The sequence below is a fragment of the Oncorhynchus nerka genome, linkage group LG15 (genome assembly GCF_034236695.1).
Source record: "Oncorhynchus nerka isolate Pitt River linkage group LG15, Oner_Uvic_2.0, whole genome shotgun sequence".
In the NCBI taxonomy this organism is placed as follows: domain Eukaryota; kingdom Metazoa; phylum Chordata; class Actinopteri; order Salmoniformes; family Salmonidae; genus Oncorhynchus; species Oncorhynchus nerka.
Genome location: NC_088410.1, coordinates 19443099 through 19463773, shown reverse-complemented (window position 1 = coordinate 19463773; position 20675 = coordinate 19443099). Strand labels below are relative to the sequence as shown.

The following is a 20675-nucleotide window of genomic DNA, read 5'->3' as shown; positions in this document are numbered from 1 at the left end:
TTGGTCAGCATTATGGGAACACAAACCCAGGGATACAGAGTGGTTGGTCAGCTTTATGGGACCACAAACCCAGGGATACAGAGTGGTTGGCCAGCATTATGGGACCACAAACCCAGGGATACAGAGTGGTTGGCCAGCATTATGGTACCACAAACCCATGGATACAGAGTGGTTGGCCAGCATTATGGGACCACAAACCCAGGGATACAGAGTGGTTGGCCAGCATTATGGGACCACAAACCCATGGATACAGAGTGGTTGGTCAGCCTTATGGGACCACAAACTCAGGGATACAGAGTGGATGGCCAGCATTATGGGACCACAAACCCATGGATACAGAATGGTTGGCCAGGGTTATGGGAACACAAACCCAGGGATACAGAGTGGTTGGCCAGCATTATGGGACCACAAACCCAGGGATACAGAGTGGTTGGCCAGGGTTATGGGAACACAAACCCAGGGATACAGAGTGGATGGCCAGCATTATGGGAACACAAACCCAGGGATACAGAGTGGTTGGCCAGCGTTATGGTGACACAAACCCAGGGATACAGAGTGGTTGGCCAGCCCTTAACAATGATGTTCATGACATATATAGCTATTGTGACACACACATCGGCTGTCCCCATAGGAGCACCCTTTTCGGTTCCAGGAAGAACCCTTTAAGGTTCCAAGAAGAACCCTTTTCGGTTCCAGGAAGAACCCTTTAGGTTCCAAGAAGAACCCTTTCAGGTTCCATGAAGGTTCTAGATAGTGCCTTATTTTCTAAGAGTGTAAGATTAAACTGTCCCTAAGAGTATCAGTGTAGATCTTATCTCTTACCTCCCTGGAAGCCAGGCTGAGGGGGGTAGGCTGTTCCCCCCCCACTTCCCTGGTAGCCCGCCGGGGGGCCTGGGTAGGGGGGAGCAGACAAGTCCTGGGGGGGTCCATACTGGCTCTTCTCCATACTGTCTGGGGTGGGTTTGAGAGAGAGAGAGAGAGACAGAGAGAGAGAGGAAGACAGTGAGCACAAACACAGTGAGCACACCTTATGAAAATATCACATTGAGAAAACATATGTCTCTGCCCCCACCTTCTCTCCCCCCTATAATACACAGTACAGTATGTCATCTGGAATCAGCTATAATACATAGTACAGTATGTCATCTGGAATCAGCTATAATACTGTGGGAGAAATTATATACATGATTATAGTAACACAAGAGAAAGATACACTTATGGGTTCATTTCCTGTTCTGGTAAAATGCATTGTTTATTGTATAGGACAGGGAGCAGAGAAAGGCCATGGGAGTATGGGACAGCTGGTAACACTAAAAATGCAGACACATAGACGCCTAGACCAGCTGGACATACAAAGATCAGAGGGATACACAAAGGAGGAGGTCAGCCAAATGACCAACTGATGGATTACAGACATCAATCACAGGGCAGCTGGACACTAAAAACTAGAGATAAAAAACACACATACAAAGGGACACATGGAGTTAATTACAGGGTCTAAACACAGGCCACAGGAAAGAGGGACGTATATTATCTTTAGGTCAAAGCAAGGGTCTTGTCATCATTATAATCTGACGGAAAGCAGTATTTAAGAACCTGTTTATGCTGCAGTAGTTTATGTGTCGGGGGGCTAGGGTCAGTTTGTTATATCTGGAGTACTTCTCCTGTCCTATTCGGTGTCCTGTGTGAATCTAAGTGTGCGTTCTCTAATTCTCTCCTTCTCTCTTTCTTTCTCTCTCTCGGAGGACCTGAGCCCTAGGACCATGCCCCAGGACTACCTGACATGATGACTCCTTGCTGTCCCCAGTCCACCTGGCCATGCTGCTGCTCCAGTTTCAACTGGCCTGGGCCCTAGGACCATGTCCCAGGACTACCTGACATGATGACTCCTTGCTGTCCCCAGTCCACCTGGCCATGCTGCTGCTCCAGTTTCAACTGTTCTGCCTTACTATTATTCAACCATGCTGGTCATTTATGAACATTTGAACATCTTGGCCACGTTCTGTTATAATCTCCACCCGGCACAGCCAGAAGAGGACAGGCCACCCCACATATGCTCTCTAATTCTCTTTCTTTCTCTCTCTCTCGGAGGACCTGAGCCCTAGGACCGTGCCCCAGGACTACCTGACATGATGACTCCTTGCTGTCCCCAGTCCACCTGACTGTGCTGCTGCTCCAGTTTCAACTGTTCTGCCTTATTATTATTCGACCATGCTGGTCATTTATGAACATTTGAACATCTTGGTCATGTTCTGTTATAATCTCTACCAGGCACAGCCAGAAGAGGACTGGCCACCCCACATAGCCTGGTTCCTCTCTAGGTTTCTTCCTAGGTTTTGGCCTTTCTAGGGAGTTTTTCCTAGCCACCGTGCTTTTACACCTGCATTGTTTGCTGTTTGGGGTTTTAGGCTGGGTTTCTGTACAGCACTTTGAGATATCAGCTGATGTACGACGGGCTATATAAATAAATTTGATTTGATTTGGGCGTTACTGGGCTGAACAAGCAGGATGCACAGATTGGGATGTAACTGTATTTGCATTGGGGGATGAACTGATGATGTATGCATGGATATAAAAGGAAGAGCGAGAGCTCTGGAGGGGGTGGGTCCCGCGGGGCACTCCGGCTTGTTATACTGTTGTATTAAAGCCTGATTGATTTCACAAAGTTCTGGTATGCGTTATATTTGAACCGATTTGCCACTACAATACACAGTACAGTATGTAATCTGGAATCAGCTATAATACACAGTGCAGTATGTCATCTGGAATCAGCTATAATACACAGTGCAGTATGTCATCTGGAATCAGCTATAATACACAGTACAGTATGTCATCTGGAATCAGCTATAATACACAGTACAGTATGTCATCTGGAATCAGCTGTATTACACAGTACGGTATGTCATCTGGAATCAGCTATAATACACAGTGCAGTATGTCATCTGGAATCAGCTGTATTACACAGTACAGTATGTCATCTGGAATCAGCTATAATACACAGTGCAGTATGTCATCTGGAATCAGCTATAATACACAGTGCAGTATGTCATCTGGAATCAGCTATAATACACAGTGCAGTATGTCATCTGGAATCAGCTATAATACACAGTGCAGTATGTCATCTGGAATCAGCTATATTACATCCCATCATCTATACATCATTGATCTACGTGGTCTCCTTTGGGAAACAGGTCTTCTGATCCCAATAGGACTTCCTGGTTCAATAAATAAATACACTTTCTAACCTCCTGATTCATTCTAACCTCAGGCTTATCAATAACCTTTACTTACAGTAACCAGGTCAGTCGTTAAAAACAAATTATTATAAGGAAATGCATAGATTATACTACAGCGCTATACATACAGTGCATTCGGGAAGTATTCAGACCCCTTGACTTTTTCCACATTTATTTAAGTTACAGCCTTGTTCTAAAATGGATTAAATAAATAAAAATCCTCCGAAATCTACACACAATACCCCATAATGACATCACAATACCCCATAATGACATCACAATACCCCGTAATGACATCACAATACCCCATAATGACAAAGCAAAAACAGGTTCTTAAAAATGTTTGCAAATGTTTACAAAACAGAAATACCTTATTTACATAAGTATTCAGACCATTTGCTATGAAATTTACTCTAAATTGAGCTCAGGTGCATCCTGTTTCCATTGATCATCTTTGAAATGTTTCTACAACTTGGAGTTCACCTGTGGTAAATTCAATTGATTGGACATGGTTTGGAAAGGCACACACCTGTCTAAATAAGGTTTCACAGTTGACAGTGTTATGCAGGTGAGTGAGGACCCAAAAGCGGTTTAACAAAAACAGAGTCCTTTAATGTCAAAACACAGGGAAGACATAGATCCTCTTCAGATGTATTGAATAGCAAAATAGACAACCCGCAGAGAGGGCGACAAATAAATCATAAAGTCCGTCTGATATTACAGAAAAGTCCCCTTCTTAGCAGCAGAGGAGAATAGCAGGGTTAGCGGCGACAGACTGCTGGTCTCTCTGGGTAGGCGCGGGTTGTAGATGACAGAGGTACCTGATCGCACATAGCATCAGATGAACAGGCAGATTCCGACAGGACGAGACAAGGGTGAAGCAAACGTGACGATAGTTTGGTTCTGGCATGAGAAACTCAAAACGAGAATCTGACAAAGACAGAAGCAGGAACAGAGAGAGAAATAGAGAACTAATCAGAGGGAAAAAAGGGAACATGTGGGAAAAGGGTGAACGAGGTAGTTAGAGAAGATCAGGAACAGCTGGGGGAAGGAAAGGAAGAGAAGGTAACCTAATACGACCAGCAGGGGGAAACGAAGTGAAGAGAAAGAACAGGAACAAGACATAACATGACAATACATGACAGACAGTGCATGTCACAGCAAAAACCAAGCCAGGACGAAGGAATTGTCCGTAGAGCTCCGAGACAGGATTGTGTCGAGGCACAGATCTGGGGAAGGGTACCAAAAAATATGCAGCATTGAAGGTCCCCGAGAACACAGTGGCCTTCATCATTCTTAAATGAAATAAACTAAATAACAAACAAATAAACAAATAAACAAAAAACTTAGTAACTCCGCCAGAGTCTTTTGGTTCACTTTTGCCGGTCCCAAGCCCGGGTAAAGGAGGGTTGGAATTGTGACATAAAAATAAAAAAAGAATCGACAGAAGAAAGTTCATTAGTGGTTCTAAACATATTTAGGGTGTTTTTTTACTTGCATTTTGTCTCTCCCACAACTTTATTCCTCTCTCCTACAGCGTCCATCACAATTACATGGCCAATTATGCAAAGACGTCATTTAGCGATTTCTAGCAACTTTTAGGACAGCCAATAGTCATTTAGCGATTTCTAGCGACTTTTAGGACAGCCAATAGTCATTTAGCGATTTCTAGCGACTTTTAGGACAGCCAATAGTCATTTAGCGATTTCTAGCAACTTTTAGGACAGCCAATAGTCATTTAGAGATTTCTAGCGACTTTTAGGACAGCCAATAGTGTAAGGAATTGCTATTTCGTATGCAGGTGACTAACTTACTGCTAAATTACGTGGCTACAACTCACAGTAAAGCCTGTGGGGTCCCCTACAGGATAGCTCCCACATTACACATAATCTCTTTTGTAACCGAACACTGTGTGCCCGAAGAAGATTCTACGATGACGGACAGACAACTGAGCCAATGGCGGAAGACCAAAGACTACTACCAGCTGAACCAATCCGGAGATCCGATCTTCCTAGAATCAACCTTCTGTTTGTTCCGTATATTAGTGGTGGACTGAATAGGAACGGTCTCTTTTTCCTGCCGTTCCACACGAACTAACGGAAGAGCCGTAATTACGTTGTACTACATATTTTCACACTGAATAAACTGTTTACTTGTCATAAAATTTACCACTTAGTCTGAATCGATCCTTGACCGGCTCACCCATCTACACATTTAATTTCTAACAGAACTTGGTAGCAGAGGATGGTTAACTAACGGTCCAGTCGAAGTGAGCAGATTGGGTGTGAGAGAGTGGGTGAGCGCGTGGAAAGGACGATTCAAGGAGGACGAGTGATGATTTTCGCTGGGTGGACAACAATTCTGCTCAACTCGGGAAACTGATCTAAAGGTGCACCATAAATAAGGTAAGCAAAACCTGTTAAATCAAACTTTGCATATTGTCGTATAGTCTGCCTAAATTTTGATCAGTATTTCCGAGTAAGTATGAATTCTTGTGTAAATTTATACATTTGCTGACGAGTCGAAAAGAACAGTGTAGTGAAGATATGTAGGAACAAGCCAGCGACGGCTGGTGTGATATAAATCATTGATGAGATATCAGTAAGGGGATAGCTGATTACTATTCATTAAATCTGGCGCCGAGGGGATAGATTGTGTAATTTTGTCCCGTGACCCGGTCAGCGCAGTCTGATAGCTTTCAATGATGAGAGATCACTTAAAGGCCTAAAAAGTTCCAATAGGGATCGGACATATATTAAATTCAGTTCCGATAGGGGTTGGACATGTGTGTATTAATTCTGATAGGGGTTAGTGTGATATAAATCAGGAATAGAGATCGGTAAGGGGATAGTTAATTACTATTCATTAAATCTGGCACCGAGGGGGGAAAGTGTCATTTTCTCCTGCGACCCGGCACGGCACAGTCCGATAGAAATTCACTGATAAGGATCGGCTTTCAGGGGTCAGAGAGATAACGTGTATTAATTTTGATATTGTTAATTCGATAGGGGTCAGTAGGGGATAGAGTTGGATTCTAGAGTTGAATTCTATCCAGTAAATCCGCTTAGTTCGGTCTGATAGGGGTCGATTAATAAGAAATCAGAGATATAACCTGTAATTGTGTGTTTTGTCTTGTTTTGTCTATTTGTAACTGTTTAAAATGAAAATGAAAGGTGGTTGTAATTGTTTCCATTAAGATTGTTGGTGGTCACATAGAGAGAGAGAGATAGAATTATATAATAAGGATTATTGGATAAATCCGAAACTTCTATATTGTATGTATCAATGACTTCTGTGTTGGATGTATAATCAGGAATGAAATGACTGATGTATAATTGAAATAATATCTGAACATAATATTTGAAAGTTGAGACTAATTAGTCGAATAGATCCCTTGGTTGTGCGCTCCACAAATCCCATACCGACTCATGCGTTTTTCTCGAACTAAAACATACAAAGGAGAAGCTCAGAGATAAGACAGAGCACGTGTAGCAGTGTCTCTTCAGTATATCGTGGGTATTAATCAACGTCGGGCGAAGTATATGCTAACTATATTCAGATAGAAGGAGAGGATTACGATTAAAACTACGATTAAATTCCGATTGAATTAAATTTAATTACGACTAAAGCAAATTCACAATGGCGACCCCCAATACTCCAAAACTGAGGTTTAATGAGTTTTTAGAACAAAAAATAGAATATAGATCAGGGGAAAGGGACAATGGAAGCACATGAAGAAAGTTTGGGAGGGTTTAAAGCTAAAATGGACACAGGAAGGTCATTTAGGAGGAGGACCGCCATCCGCAGTTCAGCTGAAAACAATGGAATGTGGGTTAAAAGAGACGTTGCAGGAAGCTAGAGAGAAAGAGACAGAAAAGAACAAAATTCAAGTATTTAAGAAAGAAGGGTCAGATACGAAGGGAGCGAGATTAATGAGAATCCTAATTGAGGGAAAACTTTGGGCGTTTAAATTAGTGCTATTTTCTGTTGTTCAGATGCCGGAGTAACAAATACAGATAACTGTAAATTGGGTCTATTTGCGGAGAATCTCAGTTCCATAGCATTGGTGGTTCAGTGGTGGAGTTCTCGCCTGACACGTGGGAGGCCGGGTTCGGTTCCCAGCTGAGGTGTAAAGAATAGTTATATATGTCTGAGTCTTTGGTTGTAATTGAACTGGTTGTTTTGCAGAGAAAGTTATAGTCACTAGTATTGGTATAAGATATAAACTGAACGTTTTAAATAGTTTGTTTGGTTCAAATTGAAAGACTAATTCATTCAACTTAATATAAGAACGGAGATTTTGATGCAAGGCGATGTCTGTTCACTAAATGATTTGTTGGGAATAATACATTGGGAAAAGAGTCGTAATTAAAATGCTAATTCAAAGACGAGACAGTAACTTAAATCAAATTAATTCTGAATAATAACGAGGGAACAATTACGATAGATTTGTGTCCATCGAAATGTTTTTATAAGATTAGCGAATTGAGAGATGTTGATTGATGTTGTAAACTCTAAATCAGGATTCAACAGATGTGATAAATTAGGTTTGGTTTATCGAACCCGAAATACTGTTGTTGCAGACAGCCAACCATTATTTACAATGAGTTGAAAATCGTTGCGAAATAAGTCAAGATTGAGCGCTTGTTGATGACATCACTAGCGAGGTTTCCGTCGCCACGGAAATGATGTCTTGACTGGGGTGACAGAGAAAATGGTTAGTGTCCTTAAAAAGGAGTATGTAAATCGTCAGGAAAGATGCTAAAAACTAGCAGCTGATTCGCTGGGTGGGTATCATTGATTTGTGGCGTTTATTTGGACTGTAATTGGGCCGTGAGAGAGAGGGATTGGATGTCTGAGTCATAAAACATCGTGATGGTGGATTCTGATGGTTGTTGATTTTTGGTTTGATCGTTTGAATAGCACCAGTGAATTTGAGCACTGTTTCCATTATGTGGAACGGTGTCAGGGTATTAATGGTGAAAAGCAACCTCTATGGTAAAACATAATTGTACATGTTTCGGTAAACTAGCGAGGTTGAATTTGGTTATTTGAACATTTCCCTTGATACGTAACAGGGGCAAGTTGTTTTTCCTTGAGGAGCACGCAGATGGTGTTTTGTTTTATTGAGATGTAAATGTGAGTTGAAGGAGCCAAGGGAAAATACGTTATTTTTATTAAATATCAGGGATTATAATATTGGGGAGAATGAGGCCATAAACGACCAAATTGGAAAGGCCTGGAAGTTTTGATTAATCATTAAGGTTTGCAAATATATACACATAAAACATTTGTTAGGACTATTTGTTTTGGTGCAAAGGTATTTTAAAGAGACACGCTCAAATATGGAACTTTATGAGTTTTTATTTTATGAGTTTTAAATTACACAAGTGAATTTGGATTTTAAGGATAAAGGGTTCTTTAATATGTCTAGTGTAGTATAGAACTTGACTATAAAAGGGTGGGTTGACTCATGGACCTTATCATGACTGTCTTCTAAGGTCTGATCAGCCTTAGGGGAGAGTCATTGGTATAATGAATGTGGTCATATTGAGTACTAGTTTTAAGGTAAATTCATTATAAAGGAGTTTAGGTTATGAGGTTAGGATAGGATATATATTAAGCCAATAGGGCAGGGAATTACATAGAAAAATAAGTTTCAGTTCTTAGGGGTGATAAATCACTGTAGACAAGGAATTCTGCACTCTGCAACATATATTAAATTCATGTTATTGTCAGATAGAATACTAAGAGTCCTTGAAGGAAGGATTTTGATATGATAAGCATTTGTTTTGAATTTTTTTGACCATTAGGGGTTTAAAAAAAAAAAAAAAAAAAAAAAATAGTATTAAATTTAACAGGTATATAGGACATCTGTGATGATTTAGGATTATTGTTAGATGGATTAAGGAAATGTAAGGACTTTAGAGATTGACACTCATAGACATGATTTTGGATAAAGTCAAACAGTTAGAAGCTTAGTGGTATTTGAGAAATATGAGAGAAAAGGTTTAAATTGGTAAATATATATTTAAGAAAATATATAAGTAGTGCAGATAGTTCTTAAGTAGATAAGAAACTTGACAGGGAATTGGTACTGGATTGACGCCCAAGGGAGAATTGGACATGTGGAAAACTAAAAGGGGCTCCTTCATGATGTCAGACATAAAGATAATATACTAATCTTACCTAAGTCATTATTTAGAGTAGGTAAGGTTGATACCTGGGCAGAGTCAGGTATCAAAAGGGGGATGGGTAAATTGTGGTCTAGGATAGGATGGGGCTAAAAATAAAAATAAATAAATGTAAGCTAACAATTGGGCATAGAAGTTAAAGATATAATCAGATAAAACATATGAGAAATTGTTTGTTAACCAAGCCTGTATGTCCAGGATTGTATGCATTACAGGTGAACTACAGGTGAAGTCACTCAATCCAGTCCCAGAGGCTTGGGGACCATAGAAGACCCCTGGTGACAGCTAGCTGAAAGAGCTACCCAGATTCATATCGCACGGCGGAAGGGTAAGACATTTTTTCACTGTCGGACAATAAACAGAGTTCGGGAGAAGAACTGGAATTAACAGAATTCCGGGGGCCAACTCTCGAATGAAGTAACCCTACCTGTCCTATCACCCCTGTTTTTGTTCATAGAGGTGAAGATGTGTCTGGCTCTGGCTAAGTGATGTGTATTTTGTTCCAAAATAAGCATAAGAGATCCCTAGATCTGGGTAGATAAGAAGTTAGAATAGAGATTACACGGTAACCGACTTCGGACAGTTCTGGGATTGGAGAAGAGGGTATCCTTATAGCATGGAGGATCCCACAAGGGTGGATAGGTTTTCCATGATATGGGGAAATCTGGGAGCAATGTTGAACTTTGTAAAGGTGATGAAATCCTACTAACCATCAAAACTATTAAGCTCTCTGATGCAGGAACTCACACCCTCGGACTACAAAGGACGAGGACAGACATGATGGGTGTGTTTTCTATCAAGGTACTGCCAAGACCAGAGGTAACCGGACACACTCCTCTACCACCACTGTGTTAAAAATACCATTCAGGTAATTAATGTTAGAGACTATTCGGCTATTGATTAATTAGAAACTGAGACTGGTTTTGATAGTAGGGACAATTTGTGGCTGTCTTATATGAGGTACACAGCTAAAACCCTGAGAGGAAAGGACTGTATTATTTGAAGTTATGCTAGACCTGTTCTGGCTACACCCATTTGCTGTAGGAGAAGGAGAGGGGTGGTTGTGTATTTTGAGAAGTTTTTACCAGGTTAAGCCCAATTCAACCCTCTGTTCCTCTTTGAGCCTTGTGTTTCCTGCAGTACCTCCTCATCGGGCCTCTTGGGGTGTTGAGGCATATGGGGGCAATTACGAGTGCATCACGGGTACAGGTAATGGCATTGATTATGGGAGATTGCCTGAAGCTGATTGCAGGAGTAACATAACCATTAATTCCACTTGGCCAGTTACAGGCCTAAACCAAACTAGTGGTCTGGCTGATGTATGGTGGATGAGTGAAGCCAAAAGAGGGCTGAGACCCATTCTTAGAGGAGAATGGCAAGGTACGTGTGGTCTGACCAGTTTGATAATTCCACTGACCATTGTTGATGTTGTTGCTGAACAGCTGCTGAGTTCTGTAACCAGGGGACCTGAAAACATTCCATCCCATGGGAGACAAATGTAGTAGTGCTCCATGGACAGAGGATGTAGTTGACATACACACTAACCTGTTGGGAGTGTCAGTGGGGATTCCTCATGAGTTTCAGGCCTTGGGTAGGAATGATGGACTCTGGCACTTACTACCTACTATGGGTCCAGCCATGGTGGATGCTGGACAGACTGCATGGATTAATTATATCTACTATGATCAACAGCGTTTTGTGAATTACTCCCGTGATGCACTCACTAGTATGTCTGAACAGCTTGAGGCCACATTTGGGGTTTCCAGACAGAATAGACTTGCCTTGGATATGCTTCTTGCCATTCAGGGGACGTCTGCAAGATGTTCGGTAAACAATGTTGCACGTATATTCCTAATACCAGTCCAGATGATAGTTTTTAAACTTCACAATCTAAGGCGGGGTTGATGCACGATCTGCTAAGATGAGGTCCACGGGGGGGGTGGAGGAGTCTGTTCTCTTGGCCTGGTTTGGTAAGTGCACTGGTAGGATGGTTACTGGATTTCTGACCCTAATTCTTGTATTATTTGTTATTGATGTGATGTGCTGCTTGCATCATACTGTGTTTTGACAAGTCTGTTACAGATGTGGTGAGGGCTTCAGGCATGATGCCTTTGCTTGATGCTCCAGTTGGCGATGCCGATACGGAAGCATGCTTTCAGGGAGGATGGGACTGACTGATGATGACACATGGTTTGGAGTCCCTGGGTGGCAAGGAGCCCACTTGGTACAGGATAGAAGTAGCTGAGAGGACCAGATGGTTTCTAATAATTCTTTACTCTGTTTTCCATGACCAAAGTTTTATCCTACATCTTACATGTCAATAACAATAAAGTTTTATCCTGTTTTTGATAAGTGACACCCTTGGGGGGAACAAGGGCATACAACAAAGGCATATATAACTTGTTATTAGTAATAAACTTTTTATTATTTTCATGAAATGCTATGACTGCTGAAATAAAGGATAGTTGAGTGACACCCTAGCTGGTGTCAAAAGGGGGACCTAAATTTCACACTGTTTTCTTTTGTTCTGTTTTTGAATGAGCTGTTCTCTTTTGACATGAAGGTAGTTTACACTTTGTAACTGTTATATGATTCATTGCTGAGTTTTTGTTCACACCCTTGGGGTTATTTTACATTATAGCCATTACCATATATATGATTGAATATTATCTGCTGTTGCCTTGTGTGGATGTATGTATGTGTTATGCTACCTAGCTGATTTGAACCATTCTTAAAAGTATCAGGGCCATGGAACTTTCTCATGCTGGAAAAAATACAGAAGGGAGGGCACATTCAGAGCGTGGGGTTGCGAGAACAAGCGGTCTTTTTGGTTAGATAACAGGAGCCAGGTGCGAGATAACGGTATGGAGCATGAGACCCATCTTTCAGTTTTTGCAGCAATTTTAGGAGGGGGATCCAGTTGCTTTTATTGATTAAGCTTCTCCATTGTATGTCGTGTCCCATCTGGGATGGGAAGAGGGGGAAATTATTTTTCTTTGTGGGCCATTTCCGGATAGACATACCTAGTTTAGGATATTTTTCCTTTTTGGATTGTCTTCGTTTTTGCTTGGAGTAATGTATCTGGACTATATCACATCTCTTAGGAGATGTGAAGAGAGGGTATCAGAAACTTTTTCCTGCTGGAAAAAGTTGGCTAATGTGGACAATAATTTTTACTTTTATTTTGAGCTGTTCTCCGCTCTGTTAAATGAGGGTTGTAAGTTCCTAGGTGGCTGGTAGCCAACTTAGTACATAGTGGGATTGAAGGGAGAACATGATGGTAATACATATATGTCTATTTCTGTTTAAATACCGTGCCTTATTTCATAGTCCCTTATGGGAGAAGTTTCTCTTTGTGTCTGGATCCAGTTAGGTTGTGTCACGTCTCTGGTGAGACGTGAAGAGAGGGTTTTGTAAGGAATTGCTATTTCGTATGCAGGTGACTAACTTACTGCTAAATTACGTGGCTACAACTCACAGTAAAGCCTGTGGGGTCCCCTACAGGATAGCTCCCACATTACACATAATCTCTTTTGTAACCGAACACTGTGTGCCCGAAGAAGATTCTACGATGACGGACAGACAACTGAGCCAATGGCGGAAGACCAAAGACTACTACCAGCTGAACCAATCCGGAGATCCGATCTTCCTAGAATCAACCTTCTGTTTGTTCCGTATATTAGTGGTGGACTGAATAGGAACGGTCTCTTTTTCCTGCCGTTCCACACGAACTAACGGAAGAGCCGTAATTACGTTGTACTACATATTTTCACACTGAATAAACTGTTTACTTGTCATAAAATTTACCACTTAGTCTGAATCGATCCTTGACCGGCTCACCCATCTACACATTTAATTTCTAACAATAGTCATTTAGCGATTTCTAGCGACTTTTAGGACAGCCAATAGCTACTTTCCTTATTGAGGAGTTGGCAACACTGTTTGAACTTGCCTGTCTTTACAGAATCAGCGGTCGGGAGTAGATGAGCTTGTTTTGAGATCAAAGTGAGAGATGCATGTAGCCACGTGTGCACATTTGTTCATATCCTTTGCTAGTTAGTGAGTTATTAGCCCAGTTATAGATCAGTTGTAATCCTCAATGGAGGAGTGTTTGTTTCCTACAAGACACAACACGTGTGCATTTCTAGACTTCTTTGAAAAGTGATTCAGGTAAAGAGCTTTTTTGTGTTAAAGGGGCAGTGTTGTATTTGTCAGATTTTCTGTAATAATGGTATGGGAATAAAATGGTTTCTTGCATCAAACAACTCAACAACATTTTCAGTCGCCTCCTTGTCTGAAGGACAAGTGGACAAACAGGTTCATGTTTCAGGTTCATTTTTCAAACGTCTCATAGAATGTAGGCCAACATTGAACACCACACATTGGCTGCTACTGTAGGCTGAATGATAGAACAGCTATTTCCATGTTAAAATATTATGGGATGCATTTTCTCCATTGTTTTTGATGGTAGGCCCCTCTGGTAGTCCTACATTATGATCAAATAGTAGTCTACTTGATCACTGTTAAAACCAGGGGCGCAACTTTGGTTTTAGAAGTGGGGGGGACATAATTGTATTATTTTTATCCACTCGGATAAACACTCCAAACAACATTTACATTTACATTTACATTTAAGTCATTTAGCAGACGCTCTTATCCAGAGCGACTTACAAATTGGTGCTTTCACCTTATGACATCCAGTGGAACAGCCACTTTACAATAGTGCATCTAGGTCTTTTAAGGGGGGGGGGGGGGGAGAAGGATTACTTTATCCTATCCTAGGTATTCCTACCTGACTGCTCTGAGGCCCTGGTTAAAACTAACTTAAAGTGGGTACAGCCTCAGTGGTCACAGTAAACGTGTGCCAGAAGTTGCACAGAATGTTGGAGTTTACGCTCAGCAGACCTGAAATTTGCTCAGTGATGAAAACATTTGAGGGAACAGCCTATTCCCTATATACTGTCATTCACTACTTTTAACCGGAGTCCTATGGGCCCTGGTCGACAGTAGTACACTACCCTATGGGCCCTGGTCAACAGTAGTACACTACCCTATGGGCCCTGGTCAACAGTAGTATTCTACCCTATGGGCCCTGGTCAACAGTAGTACACTACCCTATGGGCCCTGGTCAACAGTAGTACACTACCCTATGGGCCCTGGTCAACAGTAGTACACTACCCTATGGGCCCTGGTCAACAGTAGTATTCTACCCTATGGGCCCTGGTCAACAGTAGTACTCTACCCTATGGGCCCTGGTCAACAGTAGGTTAATTAGAATTAAAGACACCCAATTTCATATTTTATTATATCCTGCAAAGAAGCACTCTGAAACCCCCCAACTCAGAGCACCATTTCCCAGCCACAAGCAGAGCAACAGCCCCTTACCTTTTTGGAGTCCTTGAGGAGACGAGGTACTGTGGACTGGAGTCCTGGAGGAGACGAGGTACTGTGGACTGGAGCCCTGGAGGAGACGAGGTACTGTGGACTGGAGTCCTGGAGGAGACGAGGTACTGTGGACTGGAGTCCTGGAGGAGACGACTGTGTGGAGCTAAAGAATAGAGCTGCTACTCCAGACAGACAGTGAGAAAGTGAACCAGGTAGGAAAGAGAGTGAGAACGAGCGCACACACAGAGGGGAGGAGTGGGGCAGATGAGGTAAAAACGTATTCAAACAGGAAATTCCACTCACACCAGGGGCATTTCCCAAATGACATTGAGCCCTGGTCAAAAGTAGTGCACTCCTGTATCTAGGGAACATGGTGTCATTTGGGACACAGGCCTGAAGACACTGATTCCCATCAATAGACCAGAGACCTCAGACTAACTGAAGGGTTTTAACGTGAAGAGGTGGAGGGGTGTGAATATGGTGTGTGTGAGAGAGAGAGAAGGGAAATAGTGGCTGTGGTAAGTCACAGTGTTAAACGGTAATGTGTTATTGTTCTCGATTATCAACATTGCTGTGGTTGTTGGTGAGATGAGTAACCTTCAGTTCGACTATTAGAACGTAAGGCAGACCAGACAGTCATTACTTTACTAACATTGGTCCATTGGTGTTTGGAAAAAAGGTCATTAGAACACCTAACATAGGCCTATTTTCAGGTGAATACATTTTAGAAAAGTGTGTGTGTTCATCCATCCACCATTCGTTGTTTCCTGAGAATGTATACTGAAGAAAAATATAAACGTAACATGCAACCATTTCAACAGTTTTACTGAGTTACAGGAAATCAGTCAGTAAATCAGTCAATTGAAATAAATGTATTCGGCTCTAATCTATGGACTTCATATGACTGGGCAGGGGCGCAGCCATAGACGGGCCTGGAAGAGCATAGGACCACCTACTTGGGAGCCAGGCCCGGCCAATCAGAATGATTTGTTCCCCACAAAAAGGGCTTTATTACAGACAAAAATAGTCCTCAATTTCATCAGCTGTCTGGGTGGCTGGTCTCAGACGATCCTGCAGGTGAAGAACCCAGATGTGGAGGTCCTGGTCTGGCGTGGTTATTCAACATTCTGCCATATTGTCTAAAACAATGTTGGAGGTGGCTTATGGCACACTTTAGAGTGGCCTCCCGCCCACATACACTTGTATCCCTCCTCTGGCTTGGCTACTGCCACGGATAACCTAACCTGTCGGGAACGGCGACAGCGTAGAGGAGGAGCTGCTGATGACACAAAATAAATATTGATTTGTCTTTGCTCTAGTTCACCTAAATACTTGTATCATTATTACATGTTGCCTAGATGTTATTTCACTAGAAACCAATCTGAAAATAAGGTGATGGTTGTGTTTGTGTACCGCAGGAGGTGGAGTTGATCAGGAGCATCCAGGCTCTGTTGAAGAGAACGCTGAGTCAGGCTGTCAATCAAATCAAGTGAGTGTCACAATGAAACAATAAGGGGGTTTATTTATCAAAACTTGGATGATACAAATTATGACAAGCAAATAAACCAAAGTGCTTTAAAATATACCAAGGGCTAAATGACTTGAAAAACGAACAGTCCTATAAAGTATTAACGTTAAAAAGAACTACGCTATAACGTGCAGGAACAGAACGTACATAAACCAAAAATCAACTCGCTGATGGGACGTTCCATTATAAGGGGAGTGGCCAGCTCCAAGGCAAGTCTGCAAACCGTCAAGTTTTACATTTCCACAATAATGTTAACGTTAAATATAAGCATTATTTTATCAATAACAGTATACAATATCAATGTATAACTGTACTTCGCTATTTTAAACTCGTCAAAGGGAAAAAGAGTTCCACTGGGGTGAACAGAGGGTGGGCATTTCCCAACTCCCTTCCGGAACCGTATTTTAACCCTGGGATTCAGGTCGGACCTCCTTTATCAGCACACCGTGGCATCCATCACTGCTGAGGAATAGAGGTAAACAAGACATTACTTTGAACTGTGACTATTTACTTGAGAATGATAATGGTTAAATTATAACAATGACTGTTACCACGTAAACTATGAAGCGTGCACGCAACATAGAAAACAATGATAGCAAATGTCAAACTGTATTTCTGCAATACAGTTACGTATGGGATATAAGAAACAAAAGCTGTGTGTCGCGTCGTCATTTATATTATGTGTATAGTGCAAATTGAGTGAACGTGCATAATTAAAATGATATTTGTTATGGCCTGTACACTTGTGTAACAGTATAACTTTAGACCGTCCCCTCGCCCATACCCGGGCGCAAACAAGGGACCCTCTGCACACATCAACAACAGTCACCCTCGAAGCATCGTTACCCATCGCGCCGCATATTTTTCGCCATTTTGTTCAAATCTGAAAACGTTGGAGCCTATTTTCTGAAGAACTGCATTATTATGGGCCATGAAAGAACGGAAATGTTGTCCACTGCTTGTGTACTTTGTATTTTGGTGAATGAAGTGCGGGAACTTGTGGTAGACTAACTATACCCATACTATGACCAATAAGCTTACTTAAAAAATAGTAAGGTTAGTATAAGCATTTTAACGCAGTTGATGAATTATCAGCTAACTAGCTACAGTGCAAGTTAACCCAACTGAGCTGCTAACGTAGCTAGCTATCTAACAAACTTTACATACTGAATTAAATTTCACCAGTTACCTAACTTCATAATGACTAGCTATCTTGATGTAATTGTAAAACAAACTCCAAATGCATTTGTAGGTAGCTAGCTAACAGCCATGGAAGAGAGTGAAAGGATAGCTGCTCCAACTGTCAGAAGGTAGAGTAGGCTATTCTGGATAGGGCAGGTACTGTTGTGTAGTTCCACTCCATAGTAAGAAGTGAGGACGGAGAGAATCGTAACATAATATTCAGTGCAGTCTAATTTTAGTATAATGAAGTCTGTTTTCTGTCCTCAGATACAGAGCTGTGAAACCCTGTCTGCAGATGAAGAACAATGGTTCCCAGTCCTGTTCCTGGGGTCTCAAAGGGGTACACATTTTAATTTTTGCCTTAGTGCCACTCAGCTGATTCAAATGATCAAGTCATCATCAAGCTTCAAGTAGTATTTATGTATTCATTTGTGACGCTATCCTTGATATGATCCTGCTGTTGTCACATACATCTATCCAATGTTATGTTTGTTTGTTTATAAGATATATTATACTTTATACTAATCCACAATGACCTGGTAATGTAAAAGTCTAATGACATTATCTTCCATATTCCTACAGATGCCTTGCAACTGGAGATTTCTTAAACGATTGCCTACAGTTACTGTGTAGGGCACTGCACAGTTGGGTGACCAGGGCCATCTGGGACTGTCTCGTGGGGGATTTCAGGCATCTGTGAAGACTACCTGTGTCCTGCATAACTTCATGATGATGAGCAGGAGGGGACCTGCAGCGCTCTGCCGTGTGCCAGAGGAGAGGTCTGCTGCTCTGCAGGATGTTGCCAGGATGGGGGCCAACAACACAGCACAGTAGGCAATCCGTGTGCAGGAGACCTTCACCTCCTACTTCTTCACAAAGGATGCTGTTCCTTGGCAACACCATAGACTACACTATGCTCAACCAAAGCCATCCACATTGCAATAAGAGTATTCTTCCATTTACTTAGCTATGTCAACTGCAGTTATTCAATTTCCAGTTTCTCTTCCTTTGATTTCTACTTTGCGGGTGAGGGTGCTGTTTAGGTAGGAGTGGTGTCTGTACAAAAACAAAACAGACTCTCACCCATTTTGAAAACATTTAGAACAATTAGACACCCTATAAGCCACACCTACACACTTGTCTATTGCTATAAAGAATAGTTAACACACCTCACACAGGCCTTTTTTCAGGTGAATACGTTTTAGAAAAAAATATTAAAGTGTGTGTTTCTGGAAAAAAGGGCCACTATTGTCTCAAAAGTCTGTTATTATTGACTTTTAAAACAATTATTGTTAATCAGTAAAGGGGGCAATCCGCAGTTAATATAACTTGTGCTTAGTTCAACTGTTGTACCCCATCAGAACCCAAAATATCAGCTTGTTTTGCTCCAATGTTGTAAATGTAAAAATAGCACTGTATAGCCCAAAACATTGATGAAGCTATGACGTTGGATGGTCAGTCATTGTATGCATAGCTCTGTCTTAGAGCGGTTACACTTCTCCAGACCCATCCCACAGCTTTTTACAAAAACAGAGGCAGGGTTCAGCTTTTTTATTGTTTCAACTGTGGACTGTCCCTTTAAAAAACCCAACAACCAATCAATACCAATGTCAATACAAATAGAATCCTACTTTCTGTCTAACATGAAGATTCACAGAATGAAAGAAAACATATATTACAATCAGTGTAAAGAGTCTGCTAGAAGTGGCCTTAGCTTGTTACACACGGACACTAGTCAATGTTACGCTGGTCTTCCAGTAGTCATTTCAGCCACAGTCAGACTATTGTTCACAAGCGTGTGTGTTATGGTTGGAAATATGAGTCACCATTACTCAGGTACTAAAAACGTTCTTGACCTAGTGGTGTAGAGTTGTAGACTAGTTGTGTAGTGGTGTACATTTACATTTAAGTCATTTAGCAGACGCTCTTATCCAGAGCGACTTACAAATTGGTGCATTCACCTTATGACATCCAGTGGAACAGCCACTTTACAATAGTGCATCTAAATCTTTTAAGGGGGGGGGGTGAGACAAGTGTAGACTTGTGGTGTATTGGAATGGATTCATAAAAGTATAGATCACTTTGTGGCAGCAGTGTCTGTGGGCCGGGGATAGTTGTGGATCAATTTGTGGCAGGTTTCTCATCTTGGTCTAGTCACATGTGTTTGTGTATGTGGATCACTTTGTGGCATGTGTCTCATCTTGGTCTATTCGCGTTTGTGGATGTGGATCACTCTCTTGCAGTTGGGGCAGCGGTGTTCTACATCCTTACAGGAGTCAACACAGAATGGAATCCAAGAGCACGGCCAGCACCTAGAGAGAAGGGATTCAGTGTGTGTATCCATCTCTACAGTGTATGTGTGTTTGAGAGAAAAAAAATGTTTGCCACATGTCTGCATATGGTGTGTGTGCTTGTATAACTCACATGAAGCAGCAGAGGACTCCACAGATGAGCCAGGTGACCAGTCCAGGGGTGTGTGTGGTCTCTGTCAGAACCGGGACCTGACAGTGGGGACACGTCATCTGGCCGGGTACGTCTCTTAGCAGCGGCTGCTGTATCACCACCACCTGGGTTACTGTAGGGAGAGGAGAATACTGGTTAGAACCAGATAGAACTGGTCAGAACCACCACCTGGGTTACTGCAGAGGGAGGAGAATACTGGTTAGAACCAGATAGAACTGGTCAGAACCACCACCTGGGTTACTGCAGAGGGAGGAGAATACTGGTTAGTACCAGATATAACTGGTCAGAACCGGATAGAACAGGACAGAACCACCACCTGGGTTACCGCAGAGGGAAGGAGGGAGGGAATACTGGCCAGAACCAGATAGAATCAGATAGGACTGGACAGGACCATATAGAATCCCTTAGGATGAAGTAATACTATAGTAATACTGGATAGGACCATATAGAATCCCTTAGGATGAAGTAATATTATAGAAATACTGGATAGGACCATATAGAATCCCTTAGGATGGAGTAATACTATAGTAATACTGGACAGGATTGGACCATATAGGGGCGGCAGGGTAGCCTAGTGGTTAGAGCGTTGGCCTAGTAACCGAAAGGTTGCAAGCTCATATCCCCGAGTTGACAAGGTACAAATCTGTCGTTCTGCCCCTGAACAAGGCAGTTAACCCACTGTTCCTA

At 41.9% G+C, this 20675-nt stretch overlaps 1 protein-coding gene and 1 long non-coding RNA gene across 5 annotated transcripts in view; one reads left to right on the top strand and one right to left on the bottom strand.

Annotated features, from left to right (window-relative positions):
* Positions 1–15287, bottom strand: part of LOC135560100 (lipopolysaccharide-induced tumor necrosis factor-alpha factor homolog) — a 17713-nt gene extending 2426 nt beyond the window's left edge. Inside the window, exons 1-2 of one of the 2 annotated variants that reach the window (XM_065001196.1) lie at positions 14816–15287; positions 823–947 (exon numbers count right to left, since the gene is read on the bottom strand). In XM_065001196.1, coding sequence (XP_064857268.1) covers positions 823–946 — 124 coding nt within the window. In that variant the 5' untranslated portion in view covers position 947; positions 14816–15287. Of the gene's footprint in view, positions 1–822; positions 952–14815 lie in introns of both variants that reach the window. The other variant, XM_065001195.1, reaches the window with a different exon arrangement.
* A 1406-nt stretch (positions 15288–16693) lies between these two features.
* On the top strand, positions 16694–18770 carry LOC135560101 (uncharacterized). Of its 3 annotated transcripts, none has more exons than XR_010458690.1 (3): positions 16694–16818; positions 17775–17865; positions 18108–18770. It is a non-coding gene; the product is annotated as an uncharacterized LOC135560101 (long non-coding RNA). The 3 variants fall into 3 exon arrangements; XR_010458689.1 differs by having other exon boundaries at positions 16716–16818; positions 17793–17865; XR_010458691.1 differs by lacking the exon at positions 16694–16818 and adding an exon at positions 17119–17399 and having other exon boundaries at positions 17793–17865.
* Positions 18771–20675: the final 1905 nt, after the last annotated feature.